This window comes from Rissa tridactyla, chromosome 15 (assembly GCF_028500815.1).
Source record: "Rissa tridactyla isolate bRisTri1 chromosome 15, bRisTri1.patW.cur.20221130, whole genome shotgun sequence".
Lineage (NCBI taxonomy): Eukaryota > Metazoa > Chordata > Aves > Charadriiformes > Laridae > Rissa > Rissa tridactyla.
In genome coordinates, this window is record NC_071480.1 from 7094045 (window position 1) to 7121829 (window position 27785).

At 49.2% G+C, this 27785-nt stretch overlaps 1 protein-coding gene across 4 annotated transcripts; it reads left to right on the forward strand.

Annotated features, from left to right (window-relative positions):
• The first annotated feature begins 327 nt into the window (after positions 1-327).
• On the forward strand, positions 328-26780 carry ST6GALNAC1 (ST6 N-acetylgalactosaminide alpha-2,6-sialyltransferase 1). 4 transcript variants are annotated; one of them, XR_008469384.1, is made up of 12 exons: positions 328-4640; positions 5646-5763; positions 6897-7040; positions 12258-12894; positions 16650-16818; positions 17015-17186; positions 17555-17693; positions 18076-18173; positions 18764-18853; positions 20121-20220; positions 20648-20894; positions 24784-26780. XR_008469384.1 is itself a non-coding variant. In XM_054221408.1 (11 exons), the coding sequence occupies exons 3-11, from the start codon at positions 6970-6972 to the stop codon at positions 24793-24795; spliced, it is 1488 nt and encodes a 495-aa protein (XP_054077383.1). In that variant the 5' UTR covers positions 328-4640; positions 5646-5763; positions 6897-6969; the 3' UTR covers positions 24796-26780. The 4 variants fall into 4 exon arrangements, 2 of the variants coding, with proteins under 2 accessions (XP_054077383.1, XP_054077382.1); XM_054221408.1 differs by lacking the exon at positions 20648-20894; XM_054221407.1 differs by lacking the exon at positions 24784-26780 and having other exon boundaries at positions 20648-21687.
• The last annotated feature ends 1005 nt before the right edge of the window (positions 26781-27785 follow it).

Sequence of the window (27785 nt, forward strand, 5' to 3'; positions counted from 1 at the left end):
TATTTGCAACTTATTTGGCATTGTTCTAATGTCCTTGTAACTATTTATTGTATTGTTTTATAACCCTCTCTTAAAGATATAGCTGTGATCCTTACAAAGGAGGGGACTTTGTGGATCATTGCCTCTGTAATTTGTCATCCTTGTCAACACTGTTACAGACTTTTATTGGAAAGCAAGCAAAGAACAGTAGCCTATGTGGTGTGAGAAATCGTTTTGCAAGCTCTGCCTATGACTCAGTTGTTGGCATTCTGCTACTGATAATTGATGGAAGTAGAAGTTAACTCAAGATGCTGGTTTTAAGGAAAGGGGAGGGTGGGAAAGGAAGTGGTGAAAGTAGTTTGTAGTAAATGAACATGGCCACATTGGTTCAGTAGCTCTTTTGAAAGGTGATACTTTGAATTTTTAGTGCTTTCCAGCTTCATAGAACTGGCTGTCAGCTTCTTTCAGTTTCCAGGTAACCTGAGTTCTGGTCGCAGATGAGAACCTTGGAGAGAAAACTGCAGTCTGTTGGCAGTAGGTATTTCTGATGACCATTGCTAGTCTGTGGAGTTCCAGTAAAAACCTGTGTGATGGCACTGGTTCAGCGTAGAGCATTATGTTCTGTGGCACTGGCAAGGCTTTTTTCAGTACCCGTGTTCCTGCAGCGCCCGTGTCTGAGCTAATCGAGAGCTGACCTGGTGGGACACAGGCATGGGTGTGAGTAACCAGGGTCTAGAGACTGGCTGCTACAAATGTGAGGGGCACGCAGAGGTCAGAAGATATAATATGTTACTTTGAGGATGCCAGTGGTTCATATGTGTAGCAAGTCCTGACTTCAGATGAATAACAGTGTCAGATCCATGCCTTAATTTCTCATTTTATTGTAAGCTGGTTTGGACTCAGGGTAGCGGTTCCCAGTTGAATCACAAGATCTTTCTAATCCCTCCTGTCACCCTGAATTCCCTTTAGCTGCCACTCCATTTGTGTGGAGTATGTCCTTTCATGTCGGCAAGTACCATTTAAAAATCCAGGTGTTTCATTTTGGAGGAGAAACATTGTAGCACAGCAGATAATAGAGCGTGACCTTTTGAGGAAAGAGGGACTTACTGACTGGGTGGATAAACCAGGACTGTCTGGGGAAACAGATTTGCAGGGAGGTGGAATGACTGGCTGCCTAGGCTTGTCCCAGAATCTGACATTTGTCCTAAAAGTCAGAGCTATGTCTATTGCAAATTGAGGAGTTATAGTTTCTGGTTACTTCCAAGACATAGCCTATGTAGTTAGAGTGACTGAGAGGGAGACTCATACCTGTTGATGTCTCAACTTGCTGTTTGGGTTGGCTTTTTGTTAGAAGATCTCCTCTGTATGTGTTTATACACTTCAGTTGTGATTAGCCTGTGTAGACATTGTCTATTCCTCTTACATGGTCTTTGTTTTGTTTCTTTTTCCACTGTGATGTGAAGCTATTGGATGAGTTACGCAGGTTGTTACCTGCATATTAGCAATAGAAAGACCAGTAGAAACCGGATGGAGAAAAGAGGAACCCCAGCTTTTCTCTGTACAGACTATGCTGAAATTTTCATGCCCACACCCTTAAATCAGCTTTGTGGTGGTGAAGTTTTACTTTTGGCATGAGCAAGAAGACTTTATTTCAGGCAGTGCTGCATGAAAATTATAGGTTGGGTATTGCCAACTCTTTCTCCTGTATGGGCTGTGTTTCTTTGTCCTGCAATAAAGGATTTCTGCGTCTCATCTGCCATCCTTGTGGCAGGATAGAGCTGGGTGACGTTAGTGAACAAGGGGAGTACCACCCAGTGACCCTGAGATAGGAGCAGAGGCATTCTCAAAATTTCTTTTGGGGGGGAAATTTTATCTTCCAGCTATTTTCAAGCTGTCCATGAACACCCAAGAGTGTTGGACCTCAGTCCTTTACTCTCGTTTTGTGTGTAGACCATGACAGTTTCAACAGCCCTACAATTGCACTGTTAAATTGGCAGTGCTGCGAGTGGGTTGATGAGATGGCTCCCTAAAATGTCGCAAGGAAATGGCCCACTGTCTACACACCCCTTTTTGTTTTGTTTTGTTTTTTAAAACTCCTGTTAGCACCATTGAGGTGGGAAATTTTGTTTGGCTGTTTGATTTAACACACCATTCAGGCGACTGGAAGATCCAGCAGTCCTTTGTGCTGCTCCTGAGATCTGCAAGGGACTCTAGTCCCAGGCTTTCCTTTCTCCCCAGTATCTGTTCTCACAGATGAACATCCACATCAGAGAGCAAAACTAGGGGAGAAAATCTATGGTAATGTAACTAAGAATGTAACTTATTGCAGCAGAGAGGAAATCCTGTGTGATGCAAAGTCATAAAAAGAAAACTGCATCAGTGGCTCTTGGACCTTTGTCAGACTGTTCCCGTTGCAGGCCTGATCATTCTCATTTTGATAACTAAAAATGGGGACACAAGGCCTGAGGTGCAAGCTGCAGAGCTAGGGACAAGCACACTCGGCGTGTGTCCTGCCTGACTTCTCTGTGCCGCGCTTTTCAGTAGAGCGACACCCATCTTTAGGAATTGCAGCTCACGGGAGGAGATGAGTAATGTCATTGCGCAGTATTATTAGAAAGAGACAGATTGATCCTCTCGGCCCTGGCTGAGACTGTGCAACAGATGCTAAGCAGCTCCCAGGGAACCAAGAGAGAATGGCATGCCCTTCCTGAGCGCCAGGATCTCACATTTCCACTACAATGGCACAGTGTGCTGCTCTCCTGCCCAGCAATTACTTTGCCTGGGGTTTTCCCAGTATGAGGTTGATAGGTGTTGTGCAACCGAGGTGGCAAAGGATTACCTTCTCTCCATGGCTCGCAAAAGCCTCTGTCCAGATAATAGGAGGAGGATGGAGATAAGTATCACAGTACGCCCTAGCTATCTGAATAAAGCAGGAGAAGAACTGTTAAATAGAAGACAATAGACAAAAGGGAGAGAAGGGAAGAGAAGCATGTGATTTCCAGCAGTAAATCCATCTGGCTTCTTACAGGACGGTGTGGCTGTGCTACTCTTGCAGCTAAAAATGTGACTGCGTTTCTCCAGTGCATCTGTCAGTCAGGACCAGAGAGGAAGGTACTGTGAGGCCACATTTTTCCAGGTGTCAGTCAGGGACACAATGATTTATACCACTCAAGAAGTGGGCTTGCATCTTGCATTCCTGTAGCACTTTTCATGCCAAAGGATGCCAAATGGCGCATTTGTCCTGCCAGATGTCAAGAGGAATGGTTTCTGATGTTAAGTCAGTGGGAAGAGTATGGGAAAGACCTTTAGCAAGAAATATTTAACTTCTGGCTCTAAAATTAGTAGACCCTCTCATAGATGTGATTCCGTAATTCTTATCTGTGCAGGGCCTGATTTTTGCAGACGTACGTGAAGTGCTGAGATAATATGCTTGCGTTTTTGGCTGGGAGTATGGAGAGAGATTTGTATTTTTTGATTCTTATGTTTCTCAGTAGCAGTGGAGGATTCTGGAACTCTTCCACTCCTGGCAGCTGCCAGGGAAAGGAGCTGGAGAGGCTGCTTTTCTGATGGGGGGCCAGTTAGCCATGAGTTTAATAAATTATCTCCTCACCTGTCTGCAGCACTGCCCTACTCCTTGAGGGGAACAGCTGTCTGAGAGATTCCTAGTCAAGGATCAGAATATTTTCTTCCTTTCCATCAAATAGATTTTAAAGGGGAAAAAAACCCACAACCTAAATCAGCCCTGAAGTGGTGTCAGTTTTGTCTCTGTCTGTCAGCTCTGGGGTGATATGCTCGGCTTCCTGCTGGGATGGCACAGACAAAAGGCTATTGAGGGAGGCATTTGGATAAAGGAGCCCCTGGTTCTTTACAGCCGCGTAACTCCAGCTGACATATCCAGCCATTGTTGCTGGGAGTATTTTTATGTTTTGGTTTTTTTTTAATTCTCTCAAATGAAGTGTCTCATCAGTCTTCTCAGCTTTGTGTGTCTGAGAAAGGAATGCTGGGACCTGGGCCATTTCAGTGTTGCATCTTAAGCGGGATGGGATGAAAGGTGAAGAGCTCCAGAAGCAGAAAAGCAGTGTGATGGAAGACTTGGTCTGCTTCATTCCATACAGAGAGGTTAACACCTATAGCTGTGGCCACAGGGAACATGCACAATAGCTGAGCGGTCATTGTGCTTGCAGAGAGAACTAAAACAAGTTCCAGTGACCAGAGGCTGTAATATGGCCAAATTCAGAGCATTTATATCCCATTTCCCAGCGATTGCTCCAGGCAAGGACTTTCCCTGGTGCATGGGAGCTGGCTGCAGGACCCTGCCTGTATTTCCATTACCATGTGGGAGAGGGGGAAACATTCCAGCTTGGACCAATATCATCTGCTGTTACAACGTGGATTCAAGGCAGTTTCTTTACTGGGGCATTAGCTGGGTGAGACTGGATACCAAGCAGACGGAACAGCACTAATAAAAAACGAAGAAGTTTTCTGTTCTCTGCAGCTCTGCTGCGTGGACACTGAGGAGGCACTTGGTAGCATTCAACCATGAAAGCCACTGTCTCTCTCCTGGAGCATTTCAGCCCGTGGAGAACACAGACCAGTTGGTTCACTAAATTGTTCCCTGTCTCCTGGCACAGTTCTCTGAGGCTTTGCTCTGTGACAAAACTGTGAGTATTCTTGCAAGGGCAGCAGTAGAAGAGGTGGGGGCTTTATCCCCATAAATGCTGTTTGTCTCTGGGTGTTTGCTCAGTGTTTTTGAGAGAAGGTTTGGTGCAGAAGGGAAGGGACTTACTGGAAAATGGCCAGTGAGTGTGGAATTAAGGCAGGCTTGGGAGATGTTGGGCTATCAAAGCTTTTTTTGTGAAAGCAAGACAAATAGCTGTGCAGAGTTTGCTCTTGTAATCTTCTTCCCCACTCTGGATTCCTAACCTGAAAGCATGTGCTTATGAAGATGACTACTGAATAGTGAGGGGAAAACAAGAACCTAACATTTCCAAGCCAAGCCTTTGCCTAGCTTAGCCTTTGCTAACGCACAGGCATGACCACCAAGCAGTCATGTGCTGCAGGCAACGTCATGCTTTTTCTCTCCCAGTTATAACTCACTCAGTTCTTATATCATCAAGTAATACTGTGAACAGGTCCAAACATCCCCAGCTTCGTCAGCAGGTCCTTATTCCACAGGCTGCCAGTCAGGCACTGGTTTGGTATGTTGTGGACATCACTGAAAGACAAGTTTGTCCTACAGTGAAGCTTGATCAATTCGTAGAACAGCTCTGTCCTTAAAGCACATCTTGTGATGCCCTGTTCTCTAGCCCAGAGTCACGGGAAAGTGGAAAGCACACAGGGCACAGGCAAGTAAGCAAGATATGATACACAGTCCTCTGGAGAACGTGCCAGATCATTGGCATAGTTCAGACTGTAGCCAACACCCACAACACACACAGCGTAAGATGTATGGAGATAATGTTTGTTTATGAACAAAAACCAGAAAGGCAAATCTGCCTTTCGTCTGTCCAGGATGTAACTAAGGATGTAATTAAGTGTAATTAAGTGGATGTGGAATTAAATGGACTGTTAGAGATAGAAAAGAACTAACAGATAACCATCTTCACTTGATGGTCCCAGGTGGAGTTTTCTTAAAAAAAAAAAAAAAAAAGGTCTTTTTTTCACAGCACTGAAGAACAGAAGTTCTGGTGTTGGCATTGACATTGGACACGCTCAAGATGGAGCAGCAGTGCTGGGTTCAGAGTCTCTGCACCTTGAGAGGAGCAGCATCTCCTGGGATTGCCGGTAGGATTGCCAGAGAAACATGCAAAACCTCTCCTTTGGAAAAGAGGCTGGTGTCTGGCCTGTGGCCCTCGAGAGGTTGCCAACCCCCGTGTTAGATGCAGTCTTTGCTTATGTGTGTGGGCTGGGAGCCCTCTGTATCCCAGGAATCCTACTTCTTACAGAGCTTTACAGGGGAGAAGCTCTGCTCTTGGGCCTCAGTTGTCACCAGGCCCTCCTTGAGGAGTTACAATACATCCCCATTTCCCAATCTGACCTCGTGTTTGAGCTAACCAGCCTGGCTGCCTGAGCTCTGACAGTCTGATTCCAGCAGTGGGGATGGAGGATGAGGAAATAGTACTCCAAGGAAGGGAAAGCCAGTACTCTGATAGGGTTTTTTAGGTTTTCTTTTCTTAAACCAAGAAGGTGAAAAGCTGTGTGTTTGCATAGCAAGCTTGCTTTTGGCTAACGTGCTTGCCAGAGATTTGGATGTTTCCCCCAAGCACAGCCTTTCCTGAACATTGAGTACTACGGACATGTTCTCTGCGATTGCCAGCGCAGTTCCTTAAAAGCAAGGAAAACTGTCTTTTTCTGCTTGTAGGAATCTTGCTATCCCTTGTGGCTCTAGGTTTCGCGGTAATGGTAGATGGAGGAGGTTGAAGGAAAATGTTTGCTGCCTCTAGAATTTCCCTTTGGAATCCTATTAACAAAAAAAGCGTTGTAGTCACACACAAGCAGCTTCTTCCAAGCAGTATGCCTGAAGGGTTTGAAAGAAGAGGCTAAAATGAAGCCGTTGCTATGTACGCTGCATATCAGTGCTTCAGGACGGATATTTGTTCCTGTAAGAATGTCCTGTTGGAGATCTTGTGGGCACAGAGTTGCCACTTGCCTGCTGCACGCCCAGACCTGTAGCCCACCTCTCTTGAATTGCCTGGAGCTAATGAGGGCTGCCCCAGAATATGGCAATACCTCGGCTGATCCCTTTCTCGGTGCCTGTAATTGTTCAACAGATCTCCTTTGATCCTAGGCTCAGTTTGAGCAATAGTGAAAAGTTTTGCTGTAGATGGAGGCAGCGTTTTACCCTGGACTAACAACCTCCCTTCTGTTTCTTCAAGGGCTTTTCAAACCTGTGTTATTGTTTCATTTTTTTCTCCTAGGTCCTCTGGTGACCTGTGTCTTGCACTTAAATGCAGAGAGAGTAACTTGTCAGGAAGTGCAGACAATAAAGAAATGCAGCTAATGCTGAGCCTTGTGCAGGGAATCCCTGCAGCTTTTTGCTCTGTGGTGTGGAGGGGCATAAGGTAGGTGTGAAACCTCTTGACTTGCTTTCCTGCAACTTAGAGCAAACACCTTCAGTTCTCTGGGTAGTCAGTAACCATGTGAGTGCTAGCTTCTGAGATTTGTAATATTGTCAACAAAAGCTTTTTTTTATATCTGAGCTTAATTTTTTTATAAGAGCTGTGCAAAAGCAGCCTATGTCGTAAGAAGCAATACGACTATCTCCCCTTGAACTGTCAGGGTTAATATTTAACAGCTCCTCGTGAGTTAAAATAGCCCTTTGCTGTAGCATGTAAAACTACATCTCTGGTACAGGTAAGCATTTCTCCAGCTGTTCATCTCTGCTGGTCTTTCCCTCTGCTGGTGGGGAGATGTATTCTGGGCTGCCAAAGATCAATCTCCAGGCAGACTGCTGACACTTTCATGAAGAGGAGAGGATGAGATGCGTATTGTGGAACCTGGGATCAGGAGAGAGGTTGTCAGATGCTGCCTACCAATGAGAAGCAATTTATCCCAGGTCTGAATATGCTCATGGCTCAAATCAAGCGTAGTGCAAACCCCTAGGGTTGCAGCAGGGATTCTTTACCCGTGAAGCCTTTCGTGTGCATGTGGCATTAGTGAAGCTTTATTTTAACTGACACTGTTTTTGAGCAAAGCCTGGTTGTACTGTACAAAACCCAAATGACGAGGGTCCCTCTAAGGGCAGTAGTGTAGAAGGTAATTGTCTGTCGGTCTGTGATGGTGTGATTAACAGATACGAGAAACTTGAAATACATTTCCGTGATATGTGGAATAAAAATCCAGATACATTAGATGCTCCCTTGAAACCAACTAAATTTCAAGGTGCTGTACGGTGGGCTTCACCAGAGTGATCTAGTTCTTTTAAATTCTACAACTAACCACAGACTCAAATCTATCCATGTCTCGTTTTGGTGGTGAACTGACATAGCTGTCATTTCCTGGCGCTCAGTGATCCCTCTGAAGTGATGGAGCAAGAGTTCAAAAGCCAAAAGTAGAAGACCAGTCCCAAAGGTGGTGCTGGAAGAAGCTTGACCAAGAGCTCACAAAGAAGAGCAGCTGAAGAGTGTATATTGCTGCTATCAGTGCAAGCAGCTCAGAGCTGAAGTGGCACACTCTTGAGCCGGCTTGGGATCCTGAGCTACAGGCAGGCCTGTGTAACAAGAGCGTCAGCAATAGCAGCGTTGGATGGTGATGGAGTTGGCACCTTTCAGACAAGTGAAATGCCAAATTGAAGTTTTTCCAGTTGCCCTAAAGGCAGGTCAGCTTTATTAGAGAGGGAGGGGACTGTCTGACTCTGAGCCCTGTCCTCTAATGCTTTACCCAAGCATTAATCTGCTTTTAAACCCAAACTCCTCTGTTCTATGGTGGATTTGCAAGGCGTCTTACTTTGACTTGTTTCAAAGCAGTCACAAGGTAAAATGGATGTGTATCTAGCCATTAGCTTTTGGGGACAGGGAGTGCTTCTGGATTGGAGCTACAAGCGTGGAGAAGAAAAGAAAAATCTGCTTATGGTTATGCGTAGGATCTTGCCTGAGCCCTTGGGCAGGTGATGGTCTAAAAGCTCATTTCTTTCACTGTAACTATGGCTACTTCCATAATTCCAACAAGTGTTCCCAGTGATGCTTACACCAGATTAGAGGCAAAGGGTTTCCTTCTTAGACTGGATTTACCTCATTAAGAAAAATCTAGGGAACTTCCATTGTTTGCAGTAAAAGGTGTTTCTTTGCCCATCCCGCTCTGTGTTGCAATAAGCTTAGGGTGATAGCCGGGAACAGTGCAAAGCTGCTGTCTCTTTTCTGAGAAATTGGATCCGTGTGCGGAGTGTCTGAGAGTGTTGTGAGAGAGGGTGTGCATGTTCTTGTCAGTAAATCCAGAGAAAAGACCAGCCCACTCATTGAGCACACCTTTGGAGAGCACTGCCTTGTGAGCACCTCTGGGCAGCAGCAGCAGCACCTCTGTCGCTCTCAGGCACCTCACCATGTGGTTTTTCAGGAGAAGGTTTCCTAAAATTCCCAGAGCCTTCATTTGGCTCATTGTTTTAATGAACTTTTGCGTCTTCGTTGCTGATTTCGACTTCTTGTTTGGCTTGTCAAAGACAAAGATCTCCAGGTAAGAGACCTGCTTCCTTGTGATATGTACTGTCTGGATAGAGTGCTTGTGCTCACTTTCTTTCTCTCTCTCTGTCTCTCTTCACCCTGCAATTTGCACTTCTGATCTGAATTAGATGACCACTTTGCTTTAGCAGACCACGGCGTTGGAAGATTTGCAGTCAAAAACTTGCTTCTGCTGGATCACTAGTTTCTAGTGTTTCCTTGTATAGCTGTTTAAGAAAGCAGCTTTTGCATTACCGATGTTACTTATTTTCATCCTTTGGCATTACATAGTCTTTGCTTTTCGTAGTGGCTCCCAGAAGGACATCATTCAGCCCTAGTCCAGATCGCGGTGCTGGACATTGAATTTGGTGGGATACCTTCGAATTTATAGTGAGTTTAGCATCTGATTCCTAACACAAATATGCTGCAACTGGGAGACCAATGTCATGCAGACATGATCAATATATATATTATTTTTTGTATAAATGATCAAGTAAATCCTACAAGAACGGGTGTGGAGGGAATTGCAGTGTAGACTGCAGTAGAATGTCTCCAGCATTGTTGGCAGGAAGCACTGTTCCTCGCAGGAGCACAGCAGGTATCTGAGCCTTTCCTACTTAGGAGCATGGCTCGCTTACGTGTTAGTGCCCTGTGCTGTGTATGGGAAGCGCTGCTCCCCAGCCTCCCCACCAGCCCTCATATGGTCCTGGCTCTCCCGATGAGCTCGTCTGGCTTGTCTTGATGGGGTTAGTTTTCAGCTGGACCTCTCAGGGCTGATGCTGTGGGGGCAGGCAAGAGTGGTGACGCCGGGAACACCTACATCTCTTCTGGAGGTCGCATCAGTTTAGCTCGGCTCCAGTGACTTGAGACCACACCTTGAGGACAGCTATCAATTTGGAGAGATTGGAATCTGCACAGGGGAGGTGGGGAAAAGGGAAAGGCATAGAGAAGTGAAGTTGTCCTTGATCACAGAGCTGGGACAAGAACTGGCTCTCCATGCCCAGCTGCTTGAAGCTGTTTCATTCTGCCATAGTGTCAGATAATGGAAATGTCCGTATTTTTGCAACTTAAGTAAAACACAACTAGGCATGAGCTGTATGCGGTTATCTGTTTGTCAGTTCTGTTTCCGTATCTTTTATATGCAAGGTAAAATACACAAAGGAGCATCCTCATGGCTTTATCCTCTATTTGTCCTAGGTTGTTGTAAATGCACAGGATAATGACAGTAAATATCACTGCGCCTCTGCAGTTGCTTGCCAGCTGGACTCTAGAGCCTGAAATTTGATGAGCTGCTTGGACCAGTTGTCTGGATTTAAAATGCTGGTCAGGAGAGCAGGATCCTGTTTAGGCATGAATGCCTGTCCGTGTGGGTCTGACTGCAGGGAGCAAGGTTTCAGATGTGAAGGGCCCTTGATTTTATATTTTGGTCTCTGTATGTTTGGCACAGTATTCGAAATTAAAGTATAGTAGAGCTGGGATGGAATCTGTGCCCTTCAAGACAGCAAATACAGAAAGTCTGGGCTGGGGAGTGGTTTCTTACACTGTTTCGTTTGTTCTGTGCCCTTTAATTTTAAAATTTTAAACATCATCTTCAAAATACAACAGAAAATCATCCAGGGATTTAAGATCTGCCTGAGCTACCTCACCAAATTTCTGCTTACTTACAGTGTACATATAAAATATTTCCTCTTACTAGGCAGTAAACAGTAACACAAGCTTATACATGAACTCTGTGATAGAAAGCATACTTGGTTGAAACTGGCTAATGATCATGAGGGGAGGCAGAGGAAGAGCTGATAGGCCATTTACCACAATCATTTTTTTCTTAGAAGTAGCGTTGGAAAGGTTCAAGTATTTATCCAATACAAAATGATTTTTAAAAGCTTCCTTAGTTGATAATTTCCTAGTCACTTTAATGAATGCCATACCATTCTGAAGCTTCAGCAGCAATTCAGCTGTTACCTACAGCCTGCTATCTGCAGAGGTGCTATTTGCCTGTTTATTACCTCGGAAGCAATCCACAGCTCTCCGAAACAAATGCGTCATGTAAAGGCTGAACGTAAGTGTGAAATCAGGCTGCCACAACTATGCTGGTTGATCCTGAAAAGCTTTGCTGTACATAATAGCTCAGCTGCAGAAATTTTTCACCTTCCTTTTTCCTGTTCCACCCTCCAGCCATGTGCCAATAAGACTGAATATTTGGGACAAAAACCCACCGCTCCTGCCTTGATTTTTTTTTTCTGGGTTTCAGCCCAGTCTTGTTGCAGGTGGCTCTTGTGCTGTTGGCAGCTGTATCCTCCTATGATATCCTTGTACCTGCCTGTGCCTCTGAGTCAGGCAGCAGGGCAGCTGCAGTATTAGAGGCGATTGCTGAAAATGCAGAGATTTTACATTTTTAAGCTTCAGAGTGTATTTTAATAGCTTCAAAGTGCCTGTCTTAAGACATGGGTGCCTGCCGAGTGCTGTGTGATGACATTGCATTAGCTGGCTAAGGGGCAAGAGGAGACGAAAAAATGCCCTGTGGACCCAAATGCCCAAGAAGTGATGTATGGTAAAGAAGTGAGTTTCACTTCTTATTAGACTTCCCTAACTGAATTCTGGAAGATCTTCATGGTCTGTCGCTGAAGCACTTGGCTCTGCTGGCAAAGGAGAGAGCCAGATGGCTGCCTCCATGGCGTGTGCCGTGTCCTGAACTCAGGATCTCCAGATCAGTCCTGCAGTGCTCTGGGGACATTGCCAGGGATCCTGCCCAGTGCAAGGCAAAGCTGTTCTCTGCTGGTTTGCAATTGCTGCCAATGTGGGTGTTTCATGAGCCAAGCGCTGAAGAGGAGTGTGTAGCCTCTGGGATTTGCTTAGTGGGGAGACAAGCAGTATTCTGGCCAGAATGGTGTGGGAAGTTGTATTACGCTCTGGTGGCAAAGTTGAAAATGAAACTGAATTCATACAGCATCCTGCAGAAAGCCAGTGGCAGTTGCCAAAGCAAGTCCTCTGAGTGTGGTGGTCGTACGCAGTGGTTGCTCTGAAGCACAGAGCAGGGTTCTGAGTCTACAGAAATGGTCTGGAAGGTGTTCAGTGTTAAATGGAAAGTGTGTGTGATGTGTCTGCTTTTCCTTTGATTGCACTCAGGCAATTGAGCATTTTCCAACGTGCCCCAGATATGCTACAAATGGACACCCAAGAGCAACAGGGTTTAAACAATTCTGATAATGGGAAGTCAAGGAGCTTTTTAAAGGTGACTTTGGGGAGAGACATCACAAAACTCAAACAAGATATGGTTGAAAGGACACCAAGATGGGAAGAAAAGGAGGAGCAGAAGAAAATGATGAAACCAGTTGCCAGGGTGGAAGAAGCCAAGGAGAACATGGCTGTGAAACTACCCCCCAGGTTGGAGGGAATCAAGAAGACAACAGTAAAACCAGCCCCTACGGTGCAGGGAAACAAGGAGAAAACAGCAGTGAGACCAGCCTCAGGGGCGGAAGAAGGCAAGGAAAAGACGATAGTGAAACAACTTCCCAGGGCGGAGGAAGCCAAGGAGAAGACAACAGTGAAACCGTCCTCTGGGGTGAAGGGAGCTCATGAAAACAACAGATCCAAAGACCAAATAAAGCCAAAAGAGCCTTCTGCACCAGTGAAAACCGTAACATCTGTTCCTCGGGCTGCTGCAGTGACAGAAAAGAAGAAACTGAGGGCTGCTGACTTCAAGTCTGAGCCACGGTGGGATTTCGAGGACAAGTACCTGCTGGACAACTCATCTCCACCATCGGTAGGTGCGATGACCGTGTGTGTTTGCCAAGAATGATGCCTCCCTGTTGACCTTGTCTGCCGTCCCCTGGGCACGTGTGCCCTTTGCAGTCAAGGATGATCTCCAAGCTGGTAGGTCAACTCACTAGTATATGCAGATGCTGCTGGGACCCAGAGAGGGAGACCTGTACGTACCACTCAGTTAGCCTGGCCAGTCCTCCACCATGCTCCAGTATGGGAACTTATTGTAATTGCACGCATTTCCATGAGTTCCTTTGAAAGTCATGCCGAGCAGCCCTTTCTGGAGCTCAGGTGTGTTAGAAGCTGGACAAAATATCTCTCCTTCTAGATGTGCTACAAGGTGGTCCCACTCTTAGGTGCCTTGCAGGTGGGTTGGACTAGATGATCTTCAGAGGTCCCTTCCAGCCCCCATCATTCTGCGATTCTGTGTGATATATTGCGTAGGGGACTTAGGCACCAATGCAGTGTATATGTTCCCTGTAATGTGGCACCCTAAGGTAAGTGGAGTCACACCTAGTCTTGTGATGCCCACAGGCTGGCATTAGGTGTCTGGCACTAAATGGCAGTCTTCATACAGGCGTCCCGTTTCTCACCTGATTTCTTGGGAAACTGAACATCTGCATTCCTATGAAGACTCAGGTTTACAATTCCCAGATTTGCCTTGATTTTTGTTTTATGCAGCCAGCTAAAAAAAAAAAAGCAAGGTCACGACGAGGGAATAGGAATGCCTCCGTGTGCCTTTTCGTACGTACATACCAAAGGAAGTCGAAAGCTTTGGCAGCAGTGGGGCGGCAGTGACGCTTGCGCTGTGCTGGGTTGTGAAGGATGATGCTGGCAGTGGTGGTGAGGAGGGTCTCAGTGCACAGGAACGGAGGCTTTGTTCGTTGCTTGTATTAAAGTCAAAATAAGGTCAAAGAAAAAAGGTTAGATGAGGAATGATAAGCATGTACCTGCCTGCTTTGGAGACGCTAGGGTGGGGACCGTTCCCATCTTTAAGGTTTTCTGTCAATATTGGCGAAAATTCAACTATGTGTATGTGTGCCCCATTGAAAAATTGATGGTTAAAAAGTAACATTTTTACTGTTCTTGTGGTTTATTATCAACAAGAGGAGAGTCTTTCCCAGCTGTTGCCAATTCACCTTTTCCACCCTGTACGTACACACTCGTAGCAAGCAAGCAGATTCTTTACCCATGCAGAGCTCCACGGCTCAGATGGTCCCAGCATATTGGGTTGCTGTCTGGGGTTTTGTTGCTATGCATTGACCCATCATCACAGCAAAGCAAATAATTCATAACAGTTCTGGCATTCAACTAGTCTTGCTTTGTTCCTCTTTGTTAAATAGAAACAACTGTAGGCCTGGTCGGCACAGGTATTTTGGTAGAGGTGAAGATGAGAATCTCAAATGATACAGTTGTACCCGTCAAGGCAGTAGCACTTGCACAGCTACAGCTTCAGCGTTTTCTTACGGGTCCTGTTTGTTGGGAGTGTTGTTCTGTAGGTTAGTTCTCACGATGACCTCTGCCTGTGTATGTCATATTACCGATGTGATCTTCCAAAACACTAAGTCTGGTGCTAGGTCGATGGTCTTAGATGAGCCATTTGCTTACTTAAAGTCTCAGTGCCTCAATCTTCCACCATTGCCATGTGTCATTTTGGTGGCATTAGGGGGAATGTAGATGTTGCTCCAGGGGACTGTCAGGGATGCAGGCACCATGTCATTCTGCTCAGACCTCTCCTGGTGGAGCAGGGGCTACTCTTGAAAAAATGAATCCCATTCCCCAACCCCAGGGTGTCCAGGATGGGAGACGTGCAGAAAGCAGAGGTAGACAAACTGGGCTGATAAAATTACTAGGATGAGTTTTATTATTTTGATGTTTTATTTTTGAGTTCTCTTTCCCTTGTGGTGTTTTGGTGTTGTTCCCTGTTGCCCCTTTTGGCAGCACGAGCCATTCTTTTGCTGATGGGATGTGCTCCTCAAGTGTGGCATTGAGCTGCTTGAGAGGAGCAGCTGGCCCCAAACAGATACCTCTGTTATCCAAAGATCTGTGACTGTTAAATGTGGAACTTGGCTGTTAAACGCTTGAGCTCATGCACTGGCCCAGCCTGACTGAGTCACAGCAGAAGGGCCTGGCAGATGATCCAGTCTGTGGTGCAGGATGTCACAAGGCACCCAGAATACAAATGGGAGTGAGCGAATTACGTGGCTAAGAATGCATATGCTGTGTGACACAGAACCTCACCCCTCCTGCCCAGTGTTACCACCTGTAGACACAGTGGGGTTTGGTCACCAGGATCCTGCTCATCAACTGACAGATGCTCCTGTCTTCTTATCTGAGGAGCACATGCAGCCATCTCAGAAAAGCAGAGCAGGAGCTGGCAGAGAAATGTGAGACCACAGTTCACAGCAGGAAGCTGAGAACATCCTCCACTGTAACTGGGGCTGCACAACATCTGTGTGCGCAGAACAGCTGAGACAGTGGGCAGAACCCTTCCTCAGTAGGGAATAGAGGAGAAAATGCACACAGAAGGGTCTTGAGTGAAAATGTGGATCCAGAAGTCGCATGTTGGGTCTCACTCCCGAACTTGATCTCTAATTCTTCAGAGAGAGGGAGTGACTAGAAGCACTCCCACCTCCTTCATTTCCTACGTGATCAGATTTCCTTAATTCCTCTGGTATTGATCCAGTCTAGCTGTGGAGGCACAAGAAGTACCAAGCCTTGGACAGTACAAAGTACAGCTTGAGCAGGAAGGGAATGTCCCTGTCTCTGGACGTGAAACGTGCTGCAAGTGAAATGGTGCCAACATGAAACCCTCCACGGTGTTATTCTCGTTGCACTCCTGTTGTGACAGGCAGAATGAGGGCTGTCTCCTCAGGCTGTGACTGGGTTGTCATCCTCATCCCTAGCAGAGAGCCCAGCTCAGCTGTGGAGCACGCAGCAAGGCTTTGGCAGTGCAGTCTGGTCATTGCTGGGGGTTTGAGCTGGGCACGTGGGTCCACTTGGTCTCCTGTTTTGTCTCTCAGTAGAGAGACAAAACCTACTGTTTGCAGTAGGTATTTGGGGAAGATGTCTAAGAAAGTAGGCCCCAAATTGACTCTGTGGAACATCCAGTGCAGTGGAGTTGTTTGCTCTCCATCTGCACACACAGCCTAACTGTTGCCAGCTGCAACGAGATCCCTCTTGTTGGAGAGGATAAGCTGACTTGGATTTCCTTCTCAGCGCACACTTCTCTGTGATTCAACATTTATGATGTTGAATGAGTTGTTTGCGTGCTTTATCTTATCTTTAAATGGAATGATAATGGTGATCTGACATCACATGTTCCTCAGTGTGTTTGTTCATGTGCAGTCAGGTCAGGACCTTGTGAGGTGTTCAGCCAACAAGGACTGCTGGTCTTATTGGGTATGTTTAGGTTAGACCAATTACAGGTATCAGTTTGCATCACTTAATGAGGCCATAAGCAGTAAAACATTTGCGCATTTTAAGCCTGTTGTTCTGAAGAAGAAAGTCTCTGAGACCTGGTGTCATCCTGACTTCCTTGTAGGTGACTTTCCACCAGCTAGTTATTGATGTAGTGCTGAAGTTATGCCTCAGGTACCTGGTGATGGGGGCACTGAAGGGAACAGATGATGTACCACTGGAGTTTCTATGCTTCTTTCTGATACTGTCATACATAGGCACACAAGCACTGGCACTCAGTCAGGTTTATTAGCTCCCTGCTAATCAGTCCTTATTGTTTTCTTTTTGTTTTTCAAGACCTGCTCTGAGTCAGTGAAGGCCAAAGCTGCCAAGTCTGACTGGCTGCGGGATCTTTTCCTGCCCAACATCATGCTCTTCACAGACAAGAGATACTTCAGTGACAGCGAGTGGGACCGCCTGGAGCATTTTGCACCTCCCTATGGCTTCATGGAGCTGAATTATTCGCGTGAGTCCCTCAGGGCATGTCAGGATGGGACCATCAAACTCCCGACAGGAGCCTTCTGTCGAGTAGCTGGAGGTTTGCAGCATCTCCATGTCAAAGGCATCAGGCTAGGTGGATCTCATGGTAGAAACTGTGGTGGTTTTACTGTGTCCATCCTAAAGGCTCTTGATGCTAACTCTCCGCCGTGTTTGCTTCACAGTTGTGAAGGAGGTCATGTCCCTGCTGCCCCCAAAACCCCACCAGCAGCTGCTCCTGGCCGACAGCAACAGCAGCACGCCAACATGCATCAGCTGTGCTGTCGTGGGGAATGGAGGAATATTGAATAACTCTGGGATGGGCCAGGAGATTGACTCCCATGACTACGTCTTCCGGTAAGACAAGCTTCCTTCTTAGAAGGTACACAGCTAGCTTATTCTGGCTAGCAGATAATTACAGTTGGATAACTTCACATCTTCTAGTATTGCACTGACCCTGAAGTGCCAAAATAACTGGTGGCAGGAAGAGACGAAAAACCAAAACCTAAACACCCAGGAAGAGCCTGGGTTCACAGGTGAGCCGTAAAGAGCCATCTCCAAAGCAGAGGGAAGTGGCTCTCCTGCAGATCAAGAGGTGTAGCTCAAATGGGCTTAATCTTCCCTTCCTCCAGACTAACACTGTCTTTTCCTGTTATAAACATGGATGCAAGGGTTTTCAATGGTCACCTGTTAACCCTGCTCCTCTGTTTGATTTCCATGGCCAGGGTGAGCGGGGCTGTCATCAAAGGCTACGAAAAAGATGTGGGAACAAAAACCTCCTTTTATGGATTCACAGCCTTCTCCCTGGTGTCCTCTCTCCAGATCTTGGGACACAGAGGGTTCAGCCACATTCCACGGGGAAAAGTAAGTCGGGTCCATGCTGTATGCATGCATAGCTTTGACAGGATGCTGTTAGTCTGTGGCCTTCGGTTCTGATCTTGTGCTTGAGGAGCAAAGGGGCTGAGCTAGCGCTTTAGCATTACCCTTTACGAGGGAACCTGCGTTGGCTTGGCTCGCAGTGAGTGTTTGCAGTGGCAAGCTGCATCAGTCCTACCCCAGCCCTTTGGGCTGTAGAAGTAGCTGCACGTTAGGTGTTATCTCCATGCTGCTTCTGTGGGATAGTTAAAAGCTGCAGACCGAAAGTGTGTGTCCAAGAAACTCAGTGAGCCTAGACGCCTGCTTGCTTTTTGTTTTTAAAGGATGTGTCTCTCTTGTGCCATTCATTAATGCTCACTTGTTTTCTTAGCATGTCAGATACATTCACTTCCTGGAGGGAACCAGAGACTATGAGTGGCTGAAGGCTCTTCTGCTGAACAAGAACATCAGGAAAGGATTCTTAGACGAGTACGGGTGAAACAAACTGGCCCCATCTCTACACCCTTTCGTTTGGAGCTCTCTGCTGTGCTCTCTTCCTCTCCACAGTGCTGAGCACTGCTGAAGTGCAGGCTAGGGTATAGACAGGTTAAAGCCTTCCTCCCCTTGCAGATTTGTCCAGGGAATTACGTTATTTCCTCCCAAGCTCTGTGCACTGTTGTAACGAATACACCTCCTTCCCAGAAGTAGCTGATTTCAATGATGTGTGGCTAGAGCTTGGAGAAAGCTTTGTGTTCCTCTGGGATGTCCACATGCTGTTGTCTGGCCTGGTGTCTGTACATGGTGGCCCACTTATGGATGAAATCCTGGTCTCACCAATTCTTGTCTATACACACACGCGCTTTTTGTATTTCCCTGTCCTGTTGTTGCCTCTGCTCCCTGATCTCTTCCTCTGCAATGCACACAGGTTATGGAGGCTTTGTCATAATCTGCGAAGTGTTGCAGAATAGTTTAACAGTGTTTGTGGTTCTTCTCTTATCACCAAGCGCATCAGGGCTGTTGCTTTACAGTTGTGATGAAATATAGAAGCTTGTCCTGAGTCTCCCCATTCCTGTCCTTAGGCAGAAGCCCCGGGAGAGATTCAATGAAGATTTCACAATGGACAAATACCTGGTGGTTCACCCTGATTTCCTCAGATACATGAAAAACAGGTGAGCTGGGGGTTATGTGCTCTAACGGGCTTATTTTTTCTGGCCATCACCGTCTCTGTCTGTCTCTGGGCCCTCTCCTCTCAGCTCACTCCTTTGTAACTGCGGTTTAGCCACACCAGCAGATTGGGGGTAAGCTTTGTCAGTGTGCAGTCAGTTAAAATTCTCTGTGGTGCTGCAGTGGATGTTAGTGGTGGGTAGACATCCCTTATCTGTGAGCTGGAGAAGCAACATGCGTAAGACAGTTTGGCTTTCTGCATCCAAAAGAGGTCCTGGGCAAATGGCAACTCTTTAGGGAAGAGCATTGCCAGAGTGCCAGAATAGTTGATCTAGTTCAGGACCAACCTTTCATGTTCCCTGTTGCTTAGCACCTTGGAGGAAGGCTCTGTAACAGCTCTTTTCTCTCGAGATCCCTTCTTGACTCAGGAGGTTGTGCCCTCAAACACGATAACAGGCACTTCTTCAGTATCCCATTTGCCTGGCCTGGCTGCTCTTCTTTGCCTCTCTAATCCTTTTCACGAGCCTGCTGGACACTGCCACTGTAGGATGTGCCAATCGTGGGCCACACGTGACCAAGAGATGTAGGAAGAAGAGCTCCCGTTGTGCCCTGCTTTGGCTGTGTTTACCCTTCGGTCTCCTTGAGAGCTGAGTTACGTCTTCTCTGAGAGAAGGCAAATGCGGTGCCAGATGGCTTGCACCTCCCTGCTTATTCTGCTGCCTCCCCTCTGACTTGGGTCCTTTCCAAAGCCAAGAGGGGCTGAATGCTATTTTTTCCTGTGTGGACTCCTACCTTCCTAACAACTGCTGGCACAAAACACTGCAGCTCCTGGCGAGTTTTGTGAGCCTCCCCCCTTCCCTATGTCTTGTTTCACTGCTAAAGGTGGATGGGGAGCAGGATATACCAGGGAGCTTCAAAGCCATTTCTGCACTGCGAGGCAAAGGATGGCTTTAACGTAGTAGATCCTTTAATCCACCCTCTCTTTATCCTCACTGCCTCAAGACCTACCACTTCCATAAAGCTGGGGCAGAGCTGGGCTTAGGTTGCGGTGCAGGCGATGGAGCATTCTGGACTGGCCGTGTGCTTTACTGAGCGCACAGCGGCACCCACACATGTGGGCATACTCATGGCTCGTCTGAAATGCCTCCTATGGCCACGAACTGCTGCAAGGATGGAAGATGCCACACAGACTACAGGGCGGGACACAAGGTGTGCCCAACTTGAACCACTACCCCCAGCAACTGCTCTGTGCTTTCTTCTCTCCTGCTGCAGGTTTTTAAAATCTGAAACTCTGGAAAAGCCTTACTGGCGGCTGTACAGGCCCACAACGGGGGCCTTCCTGCTGCTGACTGCCCTCCATCTCTGTGACCAGGTAAGGGCATGATGATTCTTGCACACAGAATTGTATGGAAGGGATATAGGATGACAGGGCAGGGCAGGGCTGGCTCCAACCCTGCCTAACATCTGCCTGGCTTGAGGGTATATGGGCTCTGGTCAGCCATGAGGGAGTAGATTGAAGACAAGAGAAACAGACCCAAATAATTCACATAGAAGTTGTGAAGCCTGCTGTGGTGTGAGAACCATCCTGCTTCCCAGGGAGGCAGTGAGAGGAGAGCAGGCTCTCTGGATCCAGCGTCCACAGTCTGGTCCCTCTGGACCTCCATGCAGGGTCACTTGGAGGAGCCATGACTGGCATCCCTGTCCTGTGCTCCCTCCCTGTTTGGGACCTGTGTCTCGTGTTTCACTTAGCTCCCTCCGTCTTTGGTACCTCTCCCCAGTGAGCCCTCCATCTTTCCCAGGTGAGCGCTTATGGCTACATCACAGAGGGTCACGAGAAGTACTCGGATCACTACTATGACAAGGACTGGAAACGTCTGATTTTCTACACTAATCACGACTTCAACCTGGAGAAGCGGGTGTGGAAAAAGCTTCATGATGAGAATATCATGAAGCTTTACCAGAGATCATGATTGTGTGGCAGGGGCCATTGCCTGGGAAATCGCAACAACACCTCACTGGGAACAGAAGAGGACCACCAGAGGCAAGGTTAGCTCTGAACTTCCAGGCACATTTCATCCCCACAAAGATATTTCCCTCTTTCAGCACCTTTATTCTCTCACGGCGTTTTTACAAATGTGCAAATGCTACAAGCCAGCAAGAAAACACAGCACGCCAACAAAGATGTCCCATCTGGCTATGCTGCCAGACTGTTGCTGATGGTTGTAGGCACTGGTCTTCGGAGAGGAGAATCTAGGATGGATCTGGGTAGTCTATGGTCCAGCATGTCCTGCATCTTCATCCAGGTTTTATCTCTTTGCAAGGAGATGCTCCTCAGGCTGGGGCTGCTTCTGTTCTGGGTGGATCCTCTCCATTAGTGGTGCCCATCTTGGAGCTGGGTGTGTTGTCTAAGGGAAGCTTCCTCTGCAGTCAGTGGATTGAGGTGGACGCACAGATCCTGTCTCAGGTTTACTTAATTCCTGGAGGTGCTGCTCCAGTCTTCTCCCTGCAGATAAAAAGGATGGACTGGACGTTTCCAGGTGACTGATTTGAGAGAGGACGAATCTCACTTCTGCTTCCCAGCGTGGCCTCACCGTGACACTTCCGAAGGAGCACCACCATCAGCTCAAGGGCTGGTAAATGCTCTCCATGGTGCAGCAGGCATGCTGGACTTGGTGCCTTTTGCTCTGGGACTCCCCTGGCTGCAGGACATGTGAATAAGTAAATAAAATAAATGGCACTGCTTTGGCCAAGCTGATTTTTCATTGCAGCCCTGTGGAATGTGGTTATTTAGTCTGCATCCAAAGCAATTGCTTAAAGGCTGAGATAGTGGATGGTGAAGCCAGGAAAGGGCAGGACTGAGTGTTAATTGAATACCTCCATCTGCAGGTTCTCTGCATCTTGTGTGGACGCACCTGAGCATCCCCTACTTGTCCACCTTGCTGTCACAGGATGGGGATCAGAGCTGGCCAAACACCTCCCTGTGGAAATGGGTAAAGACCTGGAGAGTTTGTCCTTGTCCCAGCAACTGCTCTCTGGGCATAACAAATGCTGGAGACAAATGCATGGAGGGGCTGGAAGTTTTCCCTGTGACCACTACACAGGCAAAAAGCCATTTCCAGCGTCCAGGCAGGTCCAGACCATCTACCTGGGCACATAAGGCTCTGGACTGGGGCCCAGCTGCACACTGACTGGTCCCAGTGGACCTGCTCTGGCTGTGAGCGGTTTTCCTTTTGTGTGCAACATTTCTGCCGGGGGCAGCAGCGTCTCCAGGGATCCCCTGGGCTCCAAGGGAGGCATCTCAGCAGGGATTGTCAGCAGGGTTTGCCAGGCCCAATTTCCTTTGTCCCTTTTTTCCATGTGCTGTGGAGAGGCCAAGCAGTTTCTCATGTCTGACTAAGCTTGTTTGCAAAGAACAACCCCCCACATTGATAATCTACATGAAGAATTCAGCTTATCTGGGAGAGGGTGTAGCCGGCCTTTGGCTGCTCTGCCCACACAAGCCCCACAGTGTCCGAAATGTACTGTTCCTCTGTTGGGAATGATGTATGTGAGCACCAGACCCATGGGGAGCCATGGGATTTGGAGCAGACCAGAAATCCTTCATGAGCAGCAAATGGCCTCCCCGTGAAAGGGGAGCCCAATGGCAGCTAGTCGCCCCCAGAGCCGACCAAGGACAAACTCCTGCACCCAGGAGCTCTGCACCCTGCTGGGTGTCTCAGCCCCTTGCAGGGGCTGTGCAAGGCTGGTGTCCCCTGTCCCCATGCCCTGCAGGCTTTCCCTGCCCAGCACTTGCCCGGCTGGGCTCTCAGAGGGTAACGAGGCAGCTTTATTCCTTGCCCGTGCTTGGGCTGTACCGAATTGCTGCAGGTTGCTTAGTGACCAGCTCCACATGGGTATTCTTCCTGCCTGAATAGGGCTTTTCTCTTCCCAAGAAGTTGGAAGAAGTTTCTCTTAGACCCCTTCCTTCCCCCTCCTCCTCTTTTGTTTTTCTCTTCTCTGGGAAGCGGGATGGGCCTGAGTCCTGCTGAGTGAGAGGACCAGGGTGGGCGAGGAGGAAGGTTTGGAGATGGGCTGGCAGCCCCCAGTCCATGCTTTCCCCCAGCACCCAGATCCACTTGCTGAGGCTTCCCAGAGTCCAAGGAAGGAAACTCCCCAGGAGACTTTCTCCACCAGCAGAGCCTGTTCCCTCTAGGCTCTCCTCTCAGCACAGCTGACATAGTTTGGTGTTACCGAGGATAATATTGGCTGGAGAAGGCCCTTTGCTGGGGTCTGGAGTTTCCCAGCAAGCTCTAAACCACGTCCTCTCTGGCCCCAGAAAAGCGGTTCTGAGCTGACGGTTCCCTTCGCCTCCTCGCTTTGCTCCTGTCTCCCCTGCACCAAGGCCTCCCGTCCCACCATGGGCTGGCCAAGGTGCAGCACACACAGGGACATGTCCCTGGGAGCACAAGTCCAGCTGCGTCTCATCAGAGCCACCTGACCTTGTGGCATCAGGTCCAGAGTGGCTACGGCACATCGAGGGGGTTTGGAGGTGACATTTCTCCACCAACTTCTAGCCTGGCACAAACCCGTGGAGGGCAGCGACAGCCGGACACCCTTGGGGAGAGCCAGGATCCATGGCTTGTGTGAGTCCCCCCACTGGGTGTGTGTCCCGAGGTGAAAGCGGCAATGCCGGGCTGTGACGGAGTAGTCCCAGCCTCCCCAGCACGGCTGAACAGTGGGTGCCATGGTGCAGGACCACCCCAAATGTCCCCATCCAGGTCCTCGTGTCTGGCAGGCTAGCAGCATTGTCCCAGTGCCACCAGGTGGCAGCTCCTGTTCAGGGACCTGTCAGTGTCGTGCGGTGTCCGGCACATCCAGGTTTGGCACAGGCCGTGTCCAGGTGCCAGGCACAGCCCTGCAGCTGCCTGTGTTGTACCACACTGTTGTCCCCCAGCGTCCTTCACTTTGTAACGCCTGCCTGCCCGTAGGGTTGATGGCCCAGGAGCTCCTTGGGGTACATGGGGACATGCATAGGAGAGGTTTGGGACATGCAAGTGCCACCCTCACAGATGCAGAGGTGTAGCCTTGGCTTGTGCAACGTGGCACAGCGCTGGAGGGACCAACGGCGGGACCGGGTCTGGCATCCTGAGAGATGCCTCAGACACAGCAATTCCTCCTCATGCGTGGATGTGATACCCAGAGCCAGTGACCAGCAGCGTCTTTCCCAGCTGCCAGCCAGGAGCTCCGCGGTCTGATGGGTTTAAACAGAGATGTCTGATTTGAGGGAGAAATAACACGACCGTGCTTCAGCCTGGAAGTTGCTGTAGAATCAGCCCTACTTATTTGCACAGCTGTCAGTGAGTCCCGGAAGCCGTTGGTACAGCCATTCCCGACTCCTCCCTGGGTTCCTCAGAAGTTAACAGCCTCTAAATATTCCCTGCCAGGTTGTGGGTAACAAATCCACTTGTTACCCAGGAGCTCTTGCGGCGTCACCTTCCTGGCAGGGCTTTGAATCTTTTGTTTGGTTTCTACCTCTAACCCTTTTGCGGTGTGACTGCTGGCCTGTGTGGCAGAAAGAAGCAGGGCCCATGTCATGCTGCATGTTCGCAGGCACGTAGCTCCTCCACCAGGGCTGGGGCCAAAGCAGGAGGAAGCAGATGGACAGGACTTGCTGGGCTGGGGGACGGGGATGCGCCTTGGGGACGAGCAGGCAATGCAGAGTCCATCTTGTCCCCACTCTTGGTCAGCCCAGCCCTGCTCTCCGGAGCCTGAAAGGTTGGGCTGACTAGGCGCGGGGATGAGATGGGCTCTGCACCGTGTCCTGGGGCTTGGGGTGCCAAGACCAAACCCAACCAGGTGCCAGAGGGAGCCACTGTGTGTACCACACATGGCTCCAAGGCAGCCTTGTGCCATGGTGGCACACCCAGATTGTCACTTCTGCCTCTCTCATTCCTAGGCAAGAAACTGAGGCACGGAGCAGGCAGAGCTGGAGACCAGTGCTTGGCTTCCCAGCATGGAGCAGGTGCTTCTTCCAGGTGCATCGCTCTCAAGCAGCCATGGTTGACCGGGCGCCGTGGGAGTGTAGCAGAGGCGTGTGCTGGCTCCAGGTCAGTGTAAAAACCTCTATGCTGGTGACCAAACGGATGCTATTTACATTCCCCAAGAGTAGAGAGGTTTGGGGCAGGCCCTCAGTGCACAGGGGTGGGGAGGCTCATGCTTCTCACCACCGTGCTGACTTTCTCTGTGTGGTGGGGATGTGGCAGCAAAGAAATCCAGTTGGACCAGAAAAGCTATTGATAATAGGGGAGGGAAAACAAGATAAAGGAGCAGCCCATGGCTTTGTTGTGCAAAAACCACCAGATGACCTCCGAGGCCCTCCCCTGCAGTGAGCCCTGATCTCCGTGCATGAGGCAGCACAAACATCTCCTGGGGGTGCAGCAGCCCCTAGTTCCCAGCCAAGGGTCTGTGGTAGCCCGGGCTTCTCTACCAGTCTGGGCAGCAGGACCCTGGGTGCTGTGGGGCTTTCCTGATCCAGCCTTCAGGGTGGTAAATCCTGGAAAGACACTTACTGAGTCCTGGGAACATCCCAAGGCTCCCTCCATCCCTCCCACGGCAGCCATGCCACATCAGGTGGGGACCGCACAGGCGGGCAAGGGTCTGACACCAGCCCGCAGTCAGAGACGGTGTCCCCTCCCCCCAGCTTTGGGGACAGAGCCTGGCCCTGTAGCTTTGAGGCTCCCCTTTTTCAGCAGACCTCAGGGATGTCTGCCCTGCTGAGACAGGGCAGGATCAGTCCACGTCTGCCCTACCTGGTCCAGAGCAGCCAAGAGAGAGGCAGGCAGTTGTCTGTGTCGTGTCACCGTAATTTCTCAAAGATGTTTCCCAGCTCTGCACCTCTCCAGGGCACCACCCAGAGCCTCACAGGTTGCCTCATGCCTGGCAGAGAGGGGATGGCCTTCGGACTGTGTGTTTGGCTTGTCTTGGCCCCGGTCGATGGTGTCTAGGGCTGACCAACGGCTCTGTTGTGCGCAGACGTCCCTGCGATAAGAGCTGGGCTGAGCCCCAGCAGCGCCCAGCCAATGTAAGTCACATGCTGCCGCTGCGTGTGAGGTCCTGACCTGCCACCCCAGCCCGTGGCTCGTCCCCACAACCTTCCTGCTTTTGCGAGGAGCCCGAGGGGACTAAAGGGTGTGTTTCCCCCACGGGCTGCGTCCCGACAGATTGGCACAAAGATGGGGCACGTCAGCTCAGTTTGCCTGCGCAGCTGCATCCCCGAGCCCCTTTCCCTACCCGTGAGGCAGAGCCCAGCGCTCGGAGCTGCCGTGGGGTGACGCTGAGCACAGCCCTGAGCACCTCTAGACCCGCGGCTGAGTGCTGCCACCGCACCGCCGTCATGCGGGTCCCTGTGTCCAAGCATCCTCCCTGCGGTCACTTCGGTTGCAGTAACACCTAAAAATCCGAGCAAAGCCGGTGCGGGAGCATCCATGGCACCATCCAGGCTCAGTGCGAGCAGGCGCTTTGCCTGAGCCTGTTTCCGCGGGGGACCTGGCGGGAGGAGGCTCGGCCGAGGCGTGCTCTCGCTGCTCCCCCCGCCCCGTGGGGAAGGGGCCGTGCGTCAGCCTCCCGAGACATCTGCTGACGAGTTTTTCATTAGGCGATGGCCTTGCCTCCACAGGCAGCCATATGGCCCTGCATTCTCCAGCGGGGCCGACACAGCAACGCGTTCCGAGGTCCAGATTTTGCGTTTCAGGGAAATTTCCTATGAGCAGATTTTTGGCACTTTCTTAAATGCACCTCTGACCCGTGCTGAGCAAATTGGGATATAGAAATCCTCCAGGAGGTTTTTGGAGATGTCTTTCTCCTGGCTGGACAGTTCATCATGGCAAAGACCATAAGACTTTCATCCACCAACCCATGGCCAAGAGCCAGCTGGTGCAAAATGTGCTTATTTTCCTCTCGCTCTCTCTAGCCATGCGGATGGCTTGGGTTTTGTTTCCAAGAAGTAATCACTGGAATAAAAAGCCCAGGCTAAAAATGATACTTGCTGGTTTTCATTGTGATTTCTTTTGTGTTCTTTTCCTAATCTTTATTTGGCAACTATCATCTGAAAAGGTTTTCACACTTATTTAACTTCTAAATTAGGCGCCACTTAATTTTGGGGCATGGGCCAGAATGCACTGTGGCACAAAACAAGCAGAGCAGATGAAGAACTGCGCATCTCATTTTCACCCCTTTGGAAAAAAAAAACAGCAGTAGAAAACCATATATCATGGAAACAGAGAGAAGAGAGCGATGTGAGGAAACCAGCTCCTCCATCCCTCTGGGCAAATGCAGCAAAGCTGCCACTCCACCAGCGTTTGCATAATTGAGCCATAAATGTCTCCGAATGGCAAATTCCTGACTTTCTCCAGGGCACTCGCTCCGGACTTGCTATGTCCCTTGTGACTTACTATAACAGTTGGTAATAATTAGCCACGATTAACGAAGGGCACGAGTCAAGGGCACATGAGCTGAGGCGCAGTGTCGCAGGGAGCGAATCCATCGGGTCAGAGCGAACAAGGGTGATTCCTGAGTCACGCTGGGTGGGGACAGGCTCCAGGCTGGCGCACCTTTGAGCAGGACCCCAGACTGTTGTACCCCTTCCGCTGGCCCTGAGTCTCTCCCAGACTGTGCCGGTACCCCCAGGGGCTGGGACCAGGCTTTGCTGGTGGATACAGAGGCAAAAAGCATCAAATGTTGTTCCATCAGTGCTCCCTCGTTTTCTGTGAGTTGCCTTTTGCTACTGGGGTATGTGTTAACTCCCTCTTCTTGCCCATCAAAAGAAGCGTGGCCAGCAGGTCGAGGGAGGGGATTCTACCCCTCTACTCTGCTCTGGGGAGACCCCGCCTGGAGTGCTGTGTCCAGCTCTGGAGTCCGCAGCACAAGAAGGACATGGACCTGTTGGAGCGGGGAGAGAGG

Bases quoted from the DNA above. Each gene is read 5' to 3' on its own strand.
- ST6GALNAC1 (XM_054221407.1), top strand. From the start codon at position 6,970: ATGCAGCTAATGCTGAGCCTTGTGCAGGGAATCCCTGCAGCTTTTTGC. The intron at 16,819-17,014 runs GTGAGTCCCTCA...TTTGCTTCACAG, and splicing joins CATGGAGCTGAATTATTCGC to TTGTGAAGGAGGTCATGTCC. The intron at 18,854-20,120 runs GTGAGCTGGGGG...CTCCTGCTGCAG, and splicing joins CTCAGATACATGAAAAACAG to GTTTTTAAAATCTGAAACTC.